This window comes from Nanorana parkeri, unplaced genomic scaffold (assembly GCF_000935625.1).
Source record: "Nanorana parkeri isolate BGI_ZX_2015 unplaced genomic scaffold, ASM93562v1 scaffold614, whole genome shotgun sequence".
NCBI lineage: Eukaryota > Metazoa > Chordata > Amphibia > Anura > Dicroglossidae > Nanorana > Nanorana parkeri.
Window position 1 is genome coordinate 372,413 of NW_017306882.1, and position 15,520 is coordinate 387,932.

The 15,520-nt window shown below is 38.8% G+C and overlaps 1 protein-coding gene across 1 annotated transcript in view; it reads right to left on the minus strand.

The window, feature by feature from the left end:
* Nucleotides 1–15,520, minus strand: part of PRSS12 (protease, serine 12) — a 123,115-nt gene that overhangs the window by 16,560 nt on the left and 91,035 nt on the right. Inside the window, exons 10-11 of the mRNA XM_018562932.1 lie at nt 13,593–13,668; nt 11,187–11,309 (exon numbers count right to left, since the gene is read on the minus strand). Of these exons, the coding sequence (XP_018418434.1) occupies nt 11,187–11,309; nt 13,593–13,668 (199 nt within the window). The remainder of the gene's footprint in view (nt 1–11,186; nt 11,310–13,592; nt 13,669–15,520) is intronic.

The window sequence follows — 15,520 nt, forward strand, 5'->3', positions numbered from 1 at the left end:
AGTCCCATTCAGGAAGCCAGGCAGCGTGTAATGATGTGGCGCCCAGTTCCCTGATTGGCCGGGAAGCTGGCTCCATGCTCCCTTGTCATGAAGTGATGAGGGAGCATGTAGCCGGCTTCCCGACCAATCAGAAAGCCGGGCGCCGCGTCATTACACGGCACCTGGCTTCCTGATTAGCCAGCTTCCGACCAATCAGTGACGGGATTAGCCAGCTTCTGACCACAAGTGATGAGAGAGCATGTAGCCGGCTTCCCGGCCACACTCATAGTGGAAGTATCGGGCTAGGCATCAGAGCATTTGGGCGAGTAGTCGCACTCGCCCAAATACTCGGCATCGACACCGATCCCGATACAAGTATCGGTGCATCCCTAATACATTTATAAAATTTTGGTGGATATTCATGCCTGTTGGGGAGCAGGCACTCAATACACCCAGCAGCACCAAATACCTGCAGCAGTCAGAGAAGAGCAGCAGAGTTTTAAAAAATGGCTTGCCATAGAGTACATGTGTGTATGTTAACATGCTGCCCTGTCTTTTGTTTTAACTTTTCATTTACAGGGTCAGTTTATTAGTAATCCAGCCTTTGCACCATCTTCCTTTTTAGTCATGCAGATAGGTATGTTCACTTCATCCAATGAGCATGCATTGTTTCATGCACGGCTGCCATACAAAGCACTAACCATCTCTCATGGATTTATTATTATTATATCATCTTACAAAACCCTGCTGGTAAATTTGTATAAAAGGACCCAAAAATCAAAATTGAAAAGTCCTTCTGAGATTTGAATTACCTTTAAACACACTGAATATTATCACATCCTGTTGATATTTTATGTGGCTGGCCGTATTTTCTATCACATTCGTATGCTATATAAAATGGTCATGTACTGCCCTTATGATTTATCAGGTCAACTTGCAAGAAGTTAAAAAACTCAGCAAAAAAAAAAAAGAATGGGAACCTTAAGGTGTTATTTGTTGTTGTTGCTTTAACATTTACCAAAGAAATGTTCTTAAGGGTGAAAAATATAATTGCAATATAAATTAGTAGTTTTATAGGGGTTTTGGGTATTTGAAGGAGACAAAAAACACTTTAGCTGCAAAGAAAAACCTTCTGAACAAAATTCTGATTGTGAAGATAATTTGGCACATTATCTGTAGAGTCTATACAGTTTCACTCGAAAAATAATTATCTCACTATTTCTGCTGCTGACAAGTAACTGTGTAGTGCCAAAGACAGGTTACCATGACTTTTCATATCCACATTTTTTATGCACTAAGATTAGTTAAAGGACCACCAAAGCTAAACAAAAAAGTCATTTTATATAAAATGAGACCTGCTAGGTGATCTAACTTAAATGTAACTTAAATGCCATTTACAGCTTCAGGTGAGATAAAGTAACAGTTGGTGGACTATTTCTACAAGATATGTTTAAAGAATGTCAGCCGTGTGTTGGAAAATACTGTTTCTCAATACTGTTTCTCAACGATGGTGCCTTCCTTTCAGGTTGCCTTCATACCTAAACAATTAAAAATTCTTATTTGTCTTTGTGAGCCTTCTTCAAGTAAAATGCGTGTTTTTTTCTGTGCTGAAACGCAAGCAAATCAAAAACCCATGTATTCCTATGGGGGCCGTTTATGCAAATGCACTGAATCATGCGTAACAATATGCCGTTGTTTAAAATAGTCCATGAGCTTTTTTTGTGGCACTTATCAGATCGTTTTGCTTCATAGACTTCAAAGGAAACGTGCCAATCAGCCCTTTTTTGCCCTTTTGTTTAGCATGTTTTTGCAGCTGAGACTGCTTTTTATTGGAAAACTGAAAATGAGCCTTAAAATGCTATTACATATGAACAAAAAACCCTGTAAAATGCGCTAAAATGTGCATTACAAATGCGCAAAAACACACTGAAACGCTGTCGCACTGGTGTGAATGGGGACTCACTGTCACAAGCTGAGGGCAGGGATATAACCAAGCTGTATTGCTTGACTAAACTAGGGAAATGCCAGTTCTCCAACCTCATATCTGTCCTACTAGGAATTTAGTTAACTATACAATACCATTCAACAGCTATACTATCTCAGTGGACAGCTAAATCTTTTATTTGAACAATGGCCCCCCGAGTCTCGGTTTACACATCATAGCTTGGAAAAATACCTGCCATAAGAATTGAAATCCTACCACATTTACAACTGTACTGTTCTTTCATTGCATCACACAAACCAAACACCATTTGAACTTTGCTTAGGTAAATAAGACACCCTGAGTTAACTGAACAGTTTTGCAGAGGCCTGTTTCATCAAGAAATTAAGGAATGCCGCAAATTTGGGCAAACTACAGATCAGGTTAGATTACTCCTGCACTCAAACATCATATGTCTCCAATTTATTTACCATCAGTTTTATTATAGAAATGTTTAGGTCTTTAGTCAACAGCATTTATTTACTTACTAAGACAAGAAAAACCCTAAAATATCTAAACCAGTAATTCTATATACTTTAAAATCTGGGATTATTGTAAATCTAAGCTCTAATTAACCTAAAAATGTTTGTGTATACTTGAAATCAATTATAATCTTTTGTTTCTTCCTACATATGGACATTTTTATTTTAAAGCCTTAAACTCTGATTGTCTTACAAATGAATATCAGGTCATTACTGGGTGCATTTTAAAGTCATATTCTAATTATGGTTTTATTTATAAACAGACCCCAAAAAACAATGGTATTTTATATAATAGCGTTATAATTAATTACGTTGAAACGCATAGGACATGGTCAGAGAGGTACGTTATTTCTGCACCTCACTTCTGTAGGAAACTTGACACTACTAGCCGTACGGCACCACCTTCTGGTTGTAATATTATGCCAGCCAAGCTAAGAGATAAGTGGAGACACTGATTTATTGTTAAGCTTTATGGATAGTGCTATCTGGAACTAGGCATATGTAATAAAACAAAATGACACTATTAGTGTCATCCCTGTGTGTCTTTATCTGTTTGGGACCTACATAACATTTACTTTTACATTACATTTACTTGTGTTGGTCTACTGAGAAAAAAGAGGAAGCTTGGATGTGATCTTTAGAATAATTTTTAAAAGTCTGATGTTCAATATCACCTTCTAAAACAAAAAGGTCAACAATATCTGGTGAGAGTGATTGATCACATGGTGATGGATGATCACGTGGGATGTACTATTAAGTATCCTATGAAGTTCTTCACATGAAGAGTTTGCACATTGTGGGACTGATTTGTTTTCACTTGTTAATGTGTAATGCGGATAATTAAAGTGACACTAAACTCAGGAATTAAATCTTAAAAATGCATATGAGCACCTTAACTATTAACAAAAATTGACCTTCTTTGTGCATCACTCAGCGGTAGATCCTCAAATCATCTCTGAATTGGTGCTGACACTGTCCTTCCTTCTGGAGGGTGGCTAATTTTGTTCCCATGGTTCCTGTGTGTTGCAAAGTAGCCACCATTCCAAACTCTCTCCCATAATATACTATAACTTAAATACAAATTTTAAGGGTTGTTAAACCCTCTGGTGTTTTTGCATATATCTACTGCTGCTAGATATATGCAAAAAGTGATAAATGCAAAAAAAAACAAAAACCCTGCTTTAAAAGTCTGTGGGAGAAGAATTAAATTTTTTTTCTGGCCTTTTTTGAGGCCAGTTTTCAAGATGTTGTTAAAAAGGGTAGCGGGGCATGACCATTGGGGGACATGTGTCAATGCAAAAAAAAGTTTTTAAAAATGCTGTTTGGTTGGGAGAAACATTTTAATACATTTTAAAGTGAAACATTAAAAATACGCAGGTGACCTAAATAACATGCTTTGGTGATGCCTTAAACCTTCACATGAGGTTATGGAGTAGTATGGTGCACTCCTTTAAAGGTGACTTTTTTACAAATAGTGGCAGGGAATCTTACTTCTTGTAGCTGTAGCTCTACTGCCACAAAATGACAGATCTCAACCAGCTTGTCCTTGTCAACAAACCAGGGGAACTTTCTTTTAGTGGCGGTAACAGTGACACCATTAAAAGACAAATCCTTGTTGGCTTCTGTTTGTAAACAAACAGTCTGGGGATCCTGGGTGATGTCATTTACCATACCCCTTTGTTTACATACCAAATCTGTAGCAGATCACCATGTTGGCAGGTCATTGTGATTGAGATATATTTACAAACTGAACAATGTGATTGATGTTGGATTAAAATTAACATTTTCAGTGTGGAAGTTTTTGTTTCCTTTTTACATTCTTTGTGAATAAGTAAAGAGGGCAACTATGTACCTTGTACTTATTTACCAGGGAGGGGGGGATATCTGGGGGGGCTTTTTACTCCAAAGGGGGTTTACAGATTCACATAAGAATCAGACCTCCATATCCATTGTCTACTGCAGTTTGTACACATTATAAAGCATGTACAAACTGCGAGCAAAACACACGGATGTGATTACGGCCATACAGCAAAAGAAAAAAAAGTTTTTTTTATCATGGAGGGCATGTCTCTTATGCCAGACTTTCCTCTTCTGCACAGCTGATAGGTGCACACTCACGGCTGCTTGTCAGCCGTCTTCTTCTGCACTTTTTCCGGCTATTGGGCAGCCAGTTATAATGTAACTCCTGTACTTGCACACTGGAGTTACAGTATCTTGGCTACATTTATCTAGATGGCAAGAGTGAACCCAGTGTGTGCAATGCACTGCACACAGTGTAAACGCAAAATTAAAACTGTTAGAAAATAAGAAAAGAGGATTTTGGCAGAAAAGAAATACAAAGTCTATTCTATCATCCCCCTAGCATTTGTTTTCAACTTTAGTTTCGCTTAAAATATATTCAGTTAGGAAATTTCTTGAAACCCCTTATTAGGAATGTCATGGAGAAACTCATGGTGTTGTAAAGACCGGTTCTCCACTATTCTAGCTACATACTTATAGAGCTCAATGGACACAATCCAGTTGATTTAAAAAAGCAGATAGTTGGAGTATCCTGTAATAACTGATCAGATTTCATCTTCCATCACTGTAGAACAATAAATGGTAACTTCTGACTGATTTCTCTTGGAGATTTTTCAAATTGTTCTTTTCTCTTCTGAACAATATCCATCTTGAGCAAATATAAAGTATTGTCTTTTTACTTCAATGCTGGTTCAGCAGTGAGTCATAATGGGGTAACCCATCCTTCCACTTTAATAATACTTGTCTAAAGACTTCTTTCAAATGTATGACATCATGTTAAAATATTAGGATTTGGGGGACTGAAAAAAAATTTAATGTATATGACAGAAACAATTAGGACCATCTCCAGTTATGATCTCACAATGCCTTCACAAATAAGCAAAACTCATTCTTGGACAGAATCTCAAACCGTACAGCAAAGACTTGGGGAAAAGAATAACAATGAGAGAAAAATAGAGAAAATAGAGAAAATGTCATAAAGGCTACTATGGAACAGAAGCATCACACTTTTGAAATAAAAGCTGCATCTGTGTTATAGGAAACTAGACATGTTTAGGGTCAATTCCACAGTCTTGTTTATGTTTAGATAATATGATGTTTCATATTTGTAATATTCACAATATTTGTATGAGGAATAAACATGTAATAGAAGATAAAGGATTCCTGAGCACTATGTATACTATTTATTATATTGATACTAGTTATCTTTAGAGACTGCACAGCAGTAGCTGCCTGCTCTGAGACATTCTCTGTCTGACTGAAACCTTAGATGGAACAGTCCTATAAGTGATGAGTCACACCTCTGACTCATTCACTTGCACAGGCAAGCTTTAGCTTGAACTATTGAGGTCTATAAACAATAGGCTTTTTACATTAAGTAGTAAAAAATATATTTCCACAAATACACATTTTTTTTTTTGTCCTGAGTTTTTCAGTTATTGTAAACAAGGGGTGCCCACAAGGTCGATCGCGATCTACCAGTCGATCGCGTAGCGATCACTGGTAGATCGCCATGTCCTCTCCTCCCGCTGCTTCTCTGGATCCCCGCTGCTCTCCCCAGCGGGGATCCGAGAAGAGGTGAAGGAACCGGCGGCGGGGGAGGGCGGAGGACGGAGCCGCTGTCGCAGAACGAATGCAGTGATTAGAGAGAGAGAGACGCTCGGCCAGGATCTGACAGCCGCCCCCCCCCCGCGGCTGAAGTGCTTTCACTTCTCGTCGGATCCCCCGCTGCCTCTGCCCGGGAGAGCAGGGGGGATGCAGAGGAGAAGCTGAGCTCATTTGTGCGTGGCCAAGCGGCTGAGGATCGGTAAATGTCAGTAATATGTACCAATCCTCTCTGCAGGACAAACACTGGAGCGATCGCCTGAGTTTGTAAATAACTGGGGACACATAGTACTATGTGTCCCGTTCATTCATGACAATCCTCAAGCCTCCATATAATCACAATGGTTGACTGTCATGGTTAACAAATGTTCGAGAATCACACTGATTGGCCGCTGATTGTTAGTCTGAGGCATGCAACTGTCAGTGACAGCACAGCCTTTGAACAAGCTGCACCCACAATGCAGACTACTAGTTCACAGATGAAATGCAGATCAACATTTTTTCAGACATGCAGAACCATGCCTAAGAACCTTAACTAACATTATTCAGTACTCAAAGGGTTAAATACTGCCCTAAAACCAATAGCTGAATGAGTATAATCATATCATGATAACATTGCTGTAGGGATGCGCCGATACCGATACTAGTATCAGTATTGATGCCAATACTGGACATTTTCACAAGTACTGGTACTCGTGAAAATGCCGATACTAAAAGCGGATACTGACCCTTTAAATTTTGTAAATGGATTCAGCTGCTATAAGGTTCCGCGCTTGCAGGGGACCTAGTGGGACCTGTATACAGTGCCGGCCGCACATCTACCACCTCATGAGACAACATCTATCATCTCCTGAGACAAACTGACTGTGGGACCAGTCAGGAGAGGCACCCAGACAGCAGCCTCTAAGGAAGTTAAAACTCGGTGGAAGGCAAAGATGGCAGGGGCACAGATCCAAGGCAGCAGAAATGGTGGGGGCACAGGTCAGGGGAGCAGAGATGGTGGGGGCACAGAAGGGGAGTGCAGAGATGACAGGGGCGCAGATCATGGGGTGCAGAGATAGCGGGGGACAGCAGAGATTGGGGAAGAGCAGAGATGGGGGGCTCCCCTGGGTACAACAGTTCTGTTTCTGAGATCCGCAGAGCATTCCTTCTCATCCCATCCATAGTACATGTTATCTGACTGCAGAGCATTTCTCTTCATCCCAGCCATTATATGTTATCTGACGGTAGAGCATCACTCCCCAACCCGACCACTGTACATGTTATCTGGCAGCAGAGCATTCCTCCTCATCCCAGCCAAGGTATGTTATCTGACTGCAGAGCATTCCTCCTCATCCCATCCATTATACATGTTAGCTTGCTTATAGTATTGCATTTGCTCTTGCATTTTAATTTTATTATTAAAAAAATGATCAGCCAACTACCACAACCCCCGTGCATACATTTAAAATGGTTTGGTGACCCAGAATTGAACATTATGCTCTAAAAAAGTTTGCTCAGATCTTCTAAACAAACTAACTAAAACACAGAAACATTTGTGAACTGCACACTATATCCCTCATCAACCACTCTCCATTATAACTTGTTCCTTCTCCCGGTTGATTATCTCTGAACCCCCTCCCCCTGCCTTTTTCTATGCTTTCTACTATATAATCCAAACCTGAGATGGCAGTGTACTCTTCCATACCACTGTCACTTGTTTTCAAGTCATATTTCTCTGCACATCCTTTTCGTGTATATTTAGTGTCCATTAAATACAGTAATTCTCATTTCCTCTTGGGAAAAATTAATCCTTACCCTGACCACTTTACTTGTTTAGAGTAAAATAACATCACTTTTTTATCATTGCTGTATTTTTTATCATAACAAATACTTACAATAAAAACATTAAAAAAACAAAAATTTAAATAAAAAAAACTGAAATATCACTTATTTAAAAACAGGCACCCTTATAACAATCTGTGGATCATAGATAGATAGATAGATAAATAGATAGATAGATAGTACATATAGTACATCAATTCATAAATTCATAGATAAATACACATAGGTAAAACTGCAATAATTGTAGTTTAAAGGTGTAAAGAATAAAGCTGCTTAAATAATTGACTGATTGGTAGAAACTGCTTATATATAAGTAAATCATTTTTATTCTGGTGGTATTTTAGCCTGGTTCATGCACCTCGGTTTCCAAAAGCTTTACAGGTGTTCCCTATTTCAGAGTCCGATGTTGTCAAGGTGTTTCCTTTTCATGCGACCATTGTGAGACATATTGACATGGAGTCAGACTTGAAAGGCAAAATAGCTTTCTCAAGGCTATAATAAAGTACAATTATTTGCCTGTTTTCACAAAACTGTTATGCTGCAAAATACTTCACTGGAAGTGTTATGAAATTGAAGTGTTAGCAAATAGAAGAAACTTTCTCAATCAAAACTTTGAAATGTCTTATTTCATTAAAAAAAAATGCTGTGCATCCTTTTTTGAAAAAAAAAAATCCTGTTAAATACTGTTAGCTAAAATTAAACTGCTGACTGGCAGCCCTTCTACTACTGCCACCCAACAGTAAACACACAATTCTCATTCTAGTAGTATTATGGTCCATGTTGATAGGCTTTTGCCAACCATTTGACAGGCTTCTGAGATAATTCAGAAATCACTGCAGCTGCCTTGCAGTTGACTTCCTTCTGACTTCCATTTGACCTGCTACAGCTGCTTTTGAATTCTCATATACATGTTTGGAAAGAGAAGCAGTTTTAAAGCAAATAATAGGCCATTGACACTGGCACTTAGGAGCCTTTGTCTTCCCATATCCAAACTTCAACATCACCTATCTAACAGCCCCTATTTAGATGTAACCTTTTATTTTAAAAGATCATGCACACTATGGTCCCAACATATAAAATCATGTCTTCCCCATATCTCCTAACTTTCTTGGATGAGAAAGAGGGGTACATTACAGCACAATGTTATTAGACAATAGAACCACCCCTACCATGCCCCCAGTTATGCAGAATATTAAGAACATTAAGCATTAATTGTGCCAAAAATGATTGGATTTTAACCATTAATTTCCTTTATACTGACTTTTTAAAATAGCAAAGAAGATAATTAAAAGATGAGATAAAGGTTTTAGTGTAGAATGACATTTTTGGTAGTTAAATAGAACCTTTTTATAGGTATACTGTATGCACCCAATCCTTCCAAATGATGTACAGTCGGGAGGTATGTTTCACTCCATCCTCAAGAGTAATACTGCATCCATCGAGGATCCAAAACCCAAAAACCAGTTCGGAACCAGTTCGGAAATTGCAGCTTGTGTAGGAAAACATCTTCAAACACAGGCCACAATATCCATTTTGTAAGACTGTAGCCTGCTGTGTTTGGCTAAGACAAATCTATCTAGATATCTATCTAGAGAAGCGAATATTAGAATTCCCTTGCTGAATCTTTGGCAGGACAAAATGCAACATTTTCCAATGTAAATTTTTCTTATTGTAAATTAACACGTGCACAATTAAAGCTAAAGTAACTGAAAACTATATATGTTGTACATAATTGCAACTAACATTGCTGTTTATTTGGTTGGCAGAATGGCTATAGTAACAGACGTGGCCTTCATCTTACAATGCAGACAATATGGATATGGAAACTGCTCAAAGAAGAAATGGTGATCTTTACAGGATTAGGAACAACAAAAGAAAATTGTATTCAACCGTACTGTTAGTATTAGAATGTAAACAGCTTTATTATACTTACAACAAGACTCTTTTGGATCAAGAGTTTTATTTTCCACTTAAAGCAGAACATCTGTTTCATATTCACTTTACATAAAGTTAGCCAAGTGTCTTTTACAAGAATGTTAAAAGATTTTCCTGCATTTCTGTCTGTTGGAATTCAGGACAGGTACTTATGTTTACCCATATCAAACATTTATTGCCTGGCACACATTACATCAGTGTATAGAAATGTACGTGCACTCTGGTAGGATGTAAATAGATAGAAAGATAGATAGATAGATAGAAAGATAGATAGATAGATAGATAGATAGATAGATAGATAGATAGATAGATAGATAGATACATAGATAGATACATAGATAGATACATAGATAGATAGAAACAATGGCAGCATTTTTAAAGAAACAAGAATGCATTATTATGTTAGCAGAATTTGGATTTTGTAATAGAAGAGTGTGGTTCTTGTGAAGGCTTTTGGAAAGTGTAGCTAAGTCGGGTAACCCAAGTCAACATTAAACCTCATCATTTTTGATGTGAAGACCCTCTGCCATTCAGTTGTCAAATGCCAGAGCTTCTGCTGCCCAATGGTATGGGACTATGAATGAATGAGGAGGGGCTTAGCACCAGGAAAGGTGGGATTTGTTAAGGTTCAATCCAAAGCTTGGGCCTTGGATGCAAGAGTGTTTTACAGGGATCAATTGGGATGCTAGCATAGCTATTTGCAGTTCATTTCAGCACTGCTGTTACAATATAAATTATAAAATAATTTTTATAAGAAGCCATGATTAATTGGCCAGACTGTGAAGGGTGTGGTAAAACACAACCCAAAATGCATATTGCTATATATGTATCTATAGGCAGTTAGGCTATATGTTTTGCTTATAGATATACTTTAATAAAGAACATAATCATAACCTGTACTCCTTCCTTTTGTATTATGCCTCTGAGGGATAATACCAGAAATACCAATACTTCAATAATTCTTTAATTTGGAATGAAATATGTTGTTATTTCAGGGTTAGAGTATGTAGGTGGTTTTCATTGTCCATGTTCCACTTGCTACTGGCAAAAGAGAGCTTAGAAGGCTTTTCAAACTCAACAGGAAGTGCAGTTAGCAGATGTGTTGTTAATTACAAACAAGAAACAGTAAAACAAGCCCTAACACTTTTATTCAGCACCCTTTGTGCTGGCCATGTTCCACTTTACATCTCTATTAAAGTAAGATACAATGTGCAGTTGCAGCATACAGCATATTTCAGTATGACTGTGCTGAAGGAAGTTACATATACAGCACCATCATTTGATAATGTTGTACCATTTTACTGTATGTATATCTAGAACAGAGAGAGCAGTACAAGTCTATTTTCTTAGTATGAACATACCTCTTAAAGCAATGTGCAGCAGTAAGCACCCAGCAGCTGCTAATGAGAGTAGCTCCACATAATAACCTTCCATCACTATGAGACGATTTCAGCCTTAAAGCTACCTGCCAGGGCCATCCACCTCTGTGTAGAAACAAATAATTGTCACTTACTACACCAGATAAAAATGCAGAGTGTGCTTGTGATTCTATATAATCAACACTGCAGCTTGCAAGATGTTTTTTCTTAGACAAAAAACAGATTATTTTCCAGTTAATATCCCACCCTATATAAACCTATCTATACAAAAGGTTAATCTTTCTTTACAAAAGATTAATCATTGCATCCTAAGCACTTGATAGAAGCCAAATGTTGAAACAGCGATCCTTTGTAAAGGGCACCTCCCGTGCCCACTTTTTACTCACCTTCCCTACAGGTAAACCTTGAAAAAGTTGAATAAAAGCACTGGTGTGTCCTATTTGTGTGGCTGGCCAATTAGGATGTGAAATCATCGGTAAGGGTGATCTGACTACCGGGCATTCCAAAGGATCTACACTGTCCCCTTGATTTGTAATGCCAAACTGCAGAACTGTGAATTGCCAAATCAGCTGCTGAAAAGCTCTATGCATTCTCACACACTGAACAAAATGGTATCCAATTATGAACCATTACAGTCCTAATAGTAAGCCCTGATGAAGGGAGTACTTGTATTTACCCCCCTAAATGTGTTGGCTATTTTTATATAATATTTATACTGATAATATAAGGAGACTGTCAATCTTGACCTCTCATTCGAAGATTCCAAACTGCCTGCCTGAAATGCTAATCCAATGGCTTCTATACCTTTGTAGACCCTAAACTAGAACAAGTATGTAGCTTAAAAGATCTGATTCACTTTGACTTTCCAGTGTGCTTGCTCCAGGTTAGTAATAGATTGACAGGCAACCAGTATTTTTGGCAGGATGTCAGCAATGGCATCCTAAGTATTTCTCCCAGTGCAGGTTTTCTTTAAAGGAGAACTATGAGGTGAGTGATTTTCACTCATCCTCATAGTTCTAGCCGATCGGTGACAATGAGACTGTCACAGGGAGGCTCAGTAGATCGGGAAGTGAGCGAACACATACCGGCGCTCGCTCACATCTCGATCCTGCCACTGCAGGGGGCCGTGACAGGGGAGTAGCTGGATTTCCCCCTCCCCTGTCCGATCCTCCAACGCTGACTGGCGGAACGGACGGGGGAAGGGGCGGGTACAGCTGGCTCTGCCTCTAGATAGGCAGAGCCAGCTGTCACTCACACAGCTGGGTGGGTCCAGACATAATTGTCGGGATCCTTTTCAGCTGCGGCGGCTCAGTATAGCGCAAGCTGATCTCGCGGTATACTGAGCTTTGGGTGACGGGAGGACGCTAGTTTGTGTCCTCCGGTTACCCTTAGGAGAATTAGGGGAAAAAGCCCTAACCCCATAGTTCTCCTTTAAGTCTGGCAGTTTCATGGACAGAACAAGTATAAAAAAAACTAGGGCTGGTAATGATTAAAATTTTCGTGTTCGATTAATCAAAATTTTTTTAAATCGATTAATTTTGATTAATTATAATGCACATACAGATCCAACTACATTGGCCTATACACATACAGCACAGCAATGAAGTAATAAAATGAACTAGGATCACATTAATCCAGCACGTTATTAATCTCACTCGCCCCACTCAATATGGCCGCCGCTTGAGTGGGGCAACTCAGAATAATAACGTGCTGGATTAATGTGATCCTAGTTCATTTTAGTACTTCATTGCTGTGCTGTATGTGTATAGGGCAATGCCTTGGCTGGCACTCGTGCAGAAAGTTTCTTGGGCAAACTCACCAGCCCAAGTGGCTCCGTCGGCTAACGAAGGGGGGAGGAGTCCGTGACGTCACTGGATCGCCGACGGGACTCCCAGAAGCCGGCGGAGAGGTGAGTGTTTTCATTAGCGATCTAAATAATTTTAATCGATCAAAAAGTTTAAGGATTAATCGAGAAATTAATCTTTAATTTCCACAGTCCTAAAAAAAACCTACCTTTAAAGCCCTAAAACTCAAGCAGACAAAAAATGTTTAATAAATCACAATTTTTTTTGGAAGTATTATTTATAGGTTGTTAAATAGTGATTGGGATTTTTTTTTCCATTCAAGTTGTGTTATCATTTGAGTACAAATTATTTTCACTACTTTAATAGGTAGCATTTTTCCCCATGTATGCCACCACTACAACAAGGCAGATGTTCTTCCTTGCCACTATCAAAGCACCTTACTGTGCTCAGGTGAGACCAGGATTTGAAAAGATAGCAGCCAGGTCATTCTTTGACTCCCATATAGTGTGTAAACATAACCTGTGTACAGGTCAAAAAAATGTTATGCACTCCATTTAATAATTTTACTTCGTGTGTTACTTACCGTAAAGAGTTTCTACCACCAATAATGCGTTTAGGTCGCCGATGTAACAATCTTGACCCACACACGAAGGGTGATTCTGTGGATTTAACAAAATCAGAAATTATTTTTTCACTACAAGTTTAAATTTTACAGGCATTTAAAATCATAAAGCATGGCCAGGATGAATGTACATTTGCCCTAAAACCCTGTAGAACTTTCAGTTTAAATGAGCTAAACACACACTAGATGCATCAAAACAAAAGGTGTGTAAAGTCTAAGGGTTAGTTCACACCATAAGCAGTGCGTTCTGGTCCGATTCTGGCCAGAACGCACTGCCTCGCATTGCGCCCGGCTCACTTTTTTGCCGGGCTGGAGGGGGCGTGATGGGCCATTGAAGTGAATGGCATCATAGCCCCAGCCACAATGTGATCAGCCGCACGGGATCGTAAGGCACATTGTGCCTAGAGTGCGGTTTGGTGCGGTGCGATCAAAATAGTGCTTGCAGTGCCATTCACTTCAATGGCCCGCCACGCCCCCTCCAGCCCAGCAAAAAAGTGAGCCAGCCGCAATGCGATGCAGTGTGTTCCGGCCGGAATCGGACCGGGACGCACTGCCTATGGTGTGAACAGTTATTTTTTGTAGAAAGCACTCATGGTCTGAGTAGAAAAGCCTGTCCACCATCACCATGCTGTAGAGAAGGACACTTGCTCTCTGTGTGGAAGCGTTGGTCTCTATGCAGAGGTATAACACACCCCCTGCTGAGTCAGACCTATGCACAGCTTTTGTTTTTATACATCTGGTATGTATTTAACTAATTTAAAGGAAACATTCAGTTGGACTTTAATATTCTGTAGGGACACTGCCATTTTTGAAAGTTCAAGGTGATTGTGGTTATGGAAAGAGTTGAATCAAGGTTGTAACGATATAATTTCATCTATGTAATCCAAGGAGCAGAACATAGATTCCAATGTTTCTTTTACCACCCCCAGAATACCAGACCTGTTTAGACAAGATACTAAGTAAGATGGTTAGTGATAAGTTAGTCTTTTCTAAAAGTCTTGGCTTACTTATTTACTGTTATGTGGATACTTAAAATAAACATTTAAAATTGCAATGTGCAAAATTCCCCAGAAAATGTATTTAATTAGGACATACTATATTTATATAAATTGGCATATGTCATTAATATTAATATCCATACATGTGTACAGGGTAGCTTTTATCTTTATTTATTTATGAACTATGTGCTTATTTCAATTACACAGTGAATTCATGAGGCTTTCCAGAAAAGTCCTCTTCTATCATGGTTCACAGGGATAGGGCCCACCAAACAGCTAATACTGCTTTCACTGGCTAGCTAACTTAAAAGTCCAATTCCAGGCAATTTTTTTTAATTCCATCTAGAGTTACCAGTACCTCTCCCTTACTACCAGATGTCTTCTGTCTTTTGGGTTCAATAAGGAAAGACATGAAATGACAGCATTTCGGGTGATCTCTGATGTCTGACTCTCAAGCTGAGTCAGACTCAGACACTGTAAAGATTATTAAGGGGGTAATATAAACCCTTGATAAGTAAGCCTGCCTGATTATAATAATTTAAATATAAATATTATATCATATTCTTTACAAATCGGATAAAAACATACATTTGGGCATAAACTCACATTATATTAAAAAACAGAATGACATTCTAGGCTTTTATTCTGTCGTCCCTGTTGGCAATTCGCCACATGTGGCGTAAAGGGTTTTTTCATCAACACATGTACTTTCCATCTCTATTTTGGTTTTGTAATAATACCCAGCGCACAAACAAACCTACTCTCAACAATCTTGTATCATTCATTTTAATAGTACTTTCCATCTGTATAGTGAGCTGTTCGTGTTCGTAATTACCAAATAAAGCAGAAAACCTGCTGGTCTAGTTAAAACAGCTATGATATTGTGCAAAT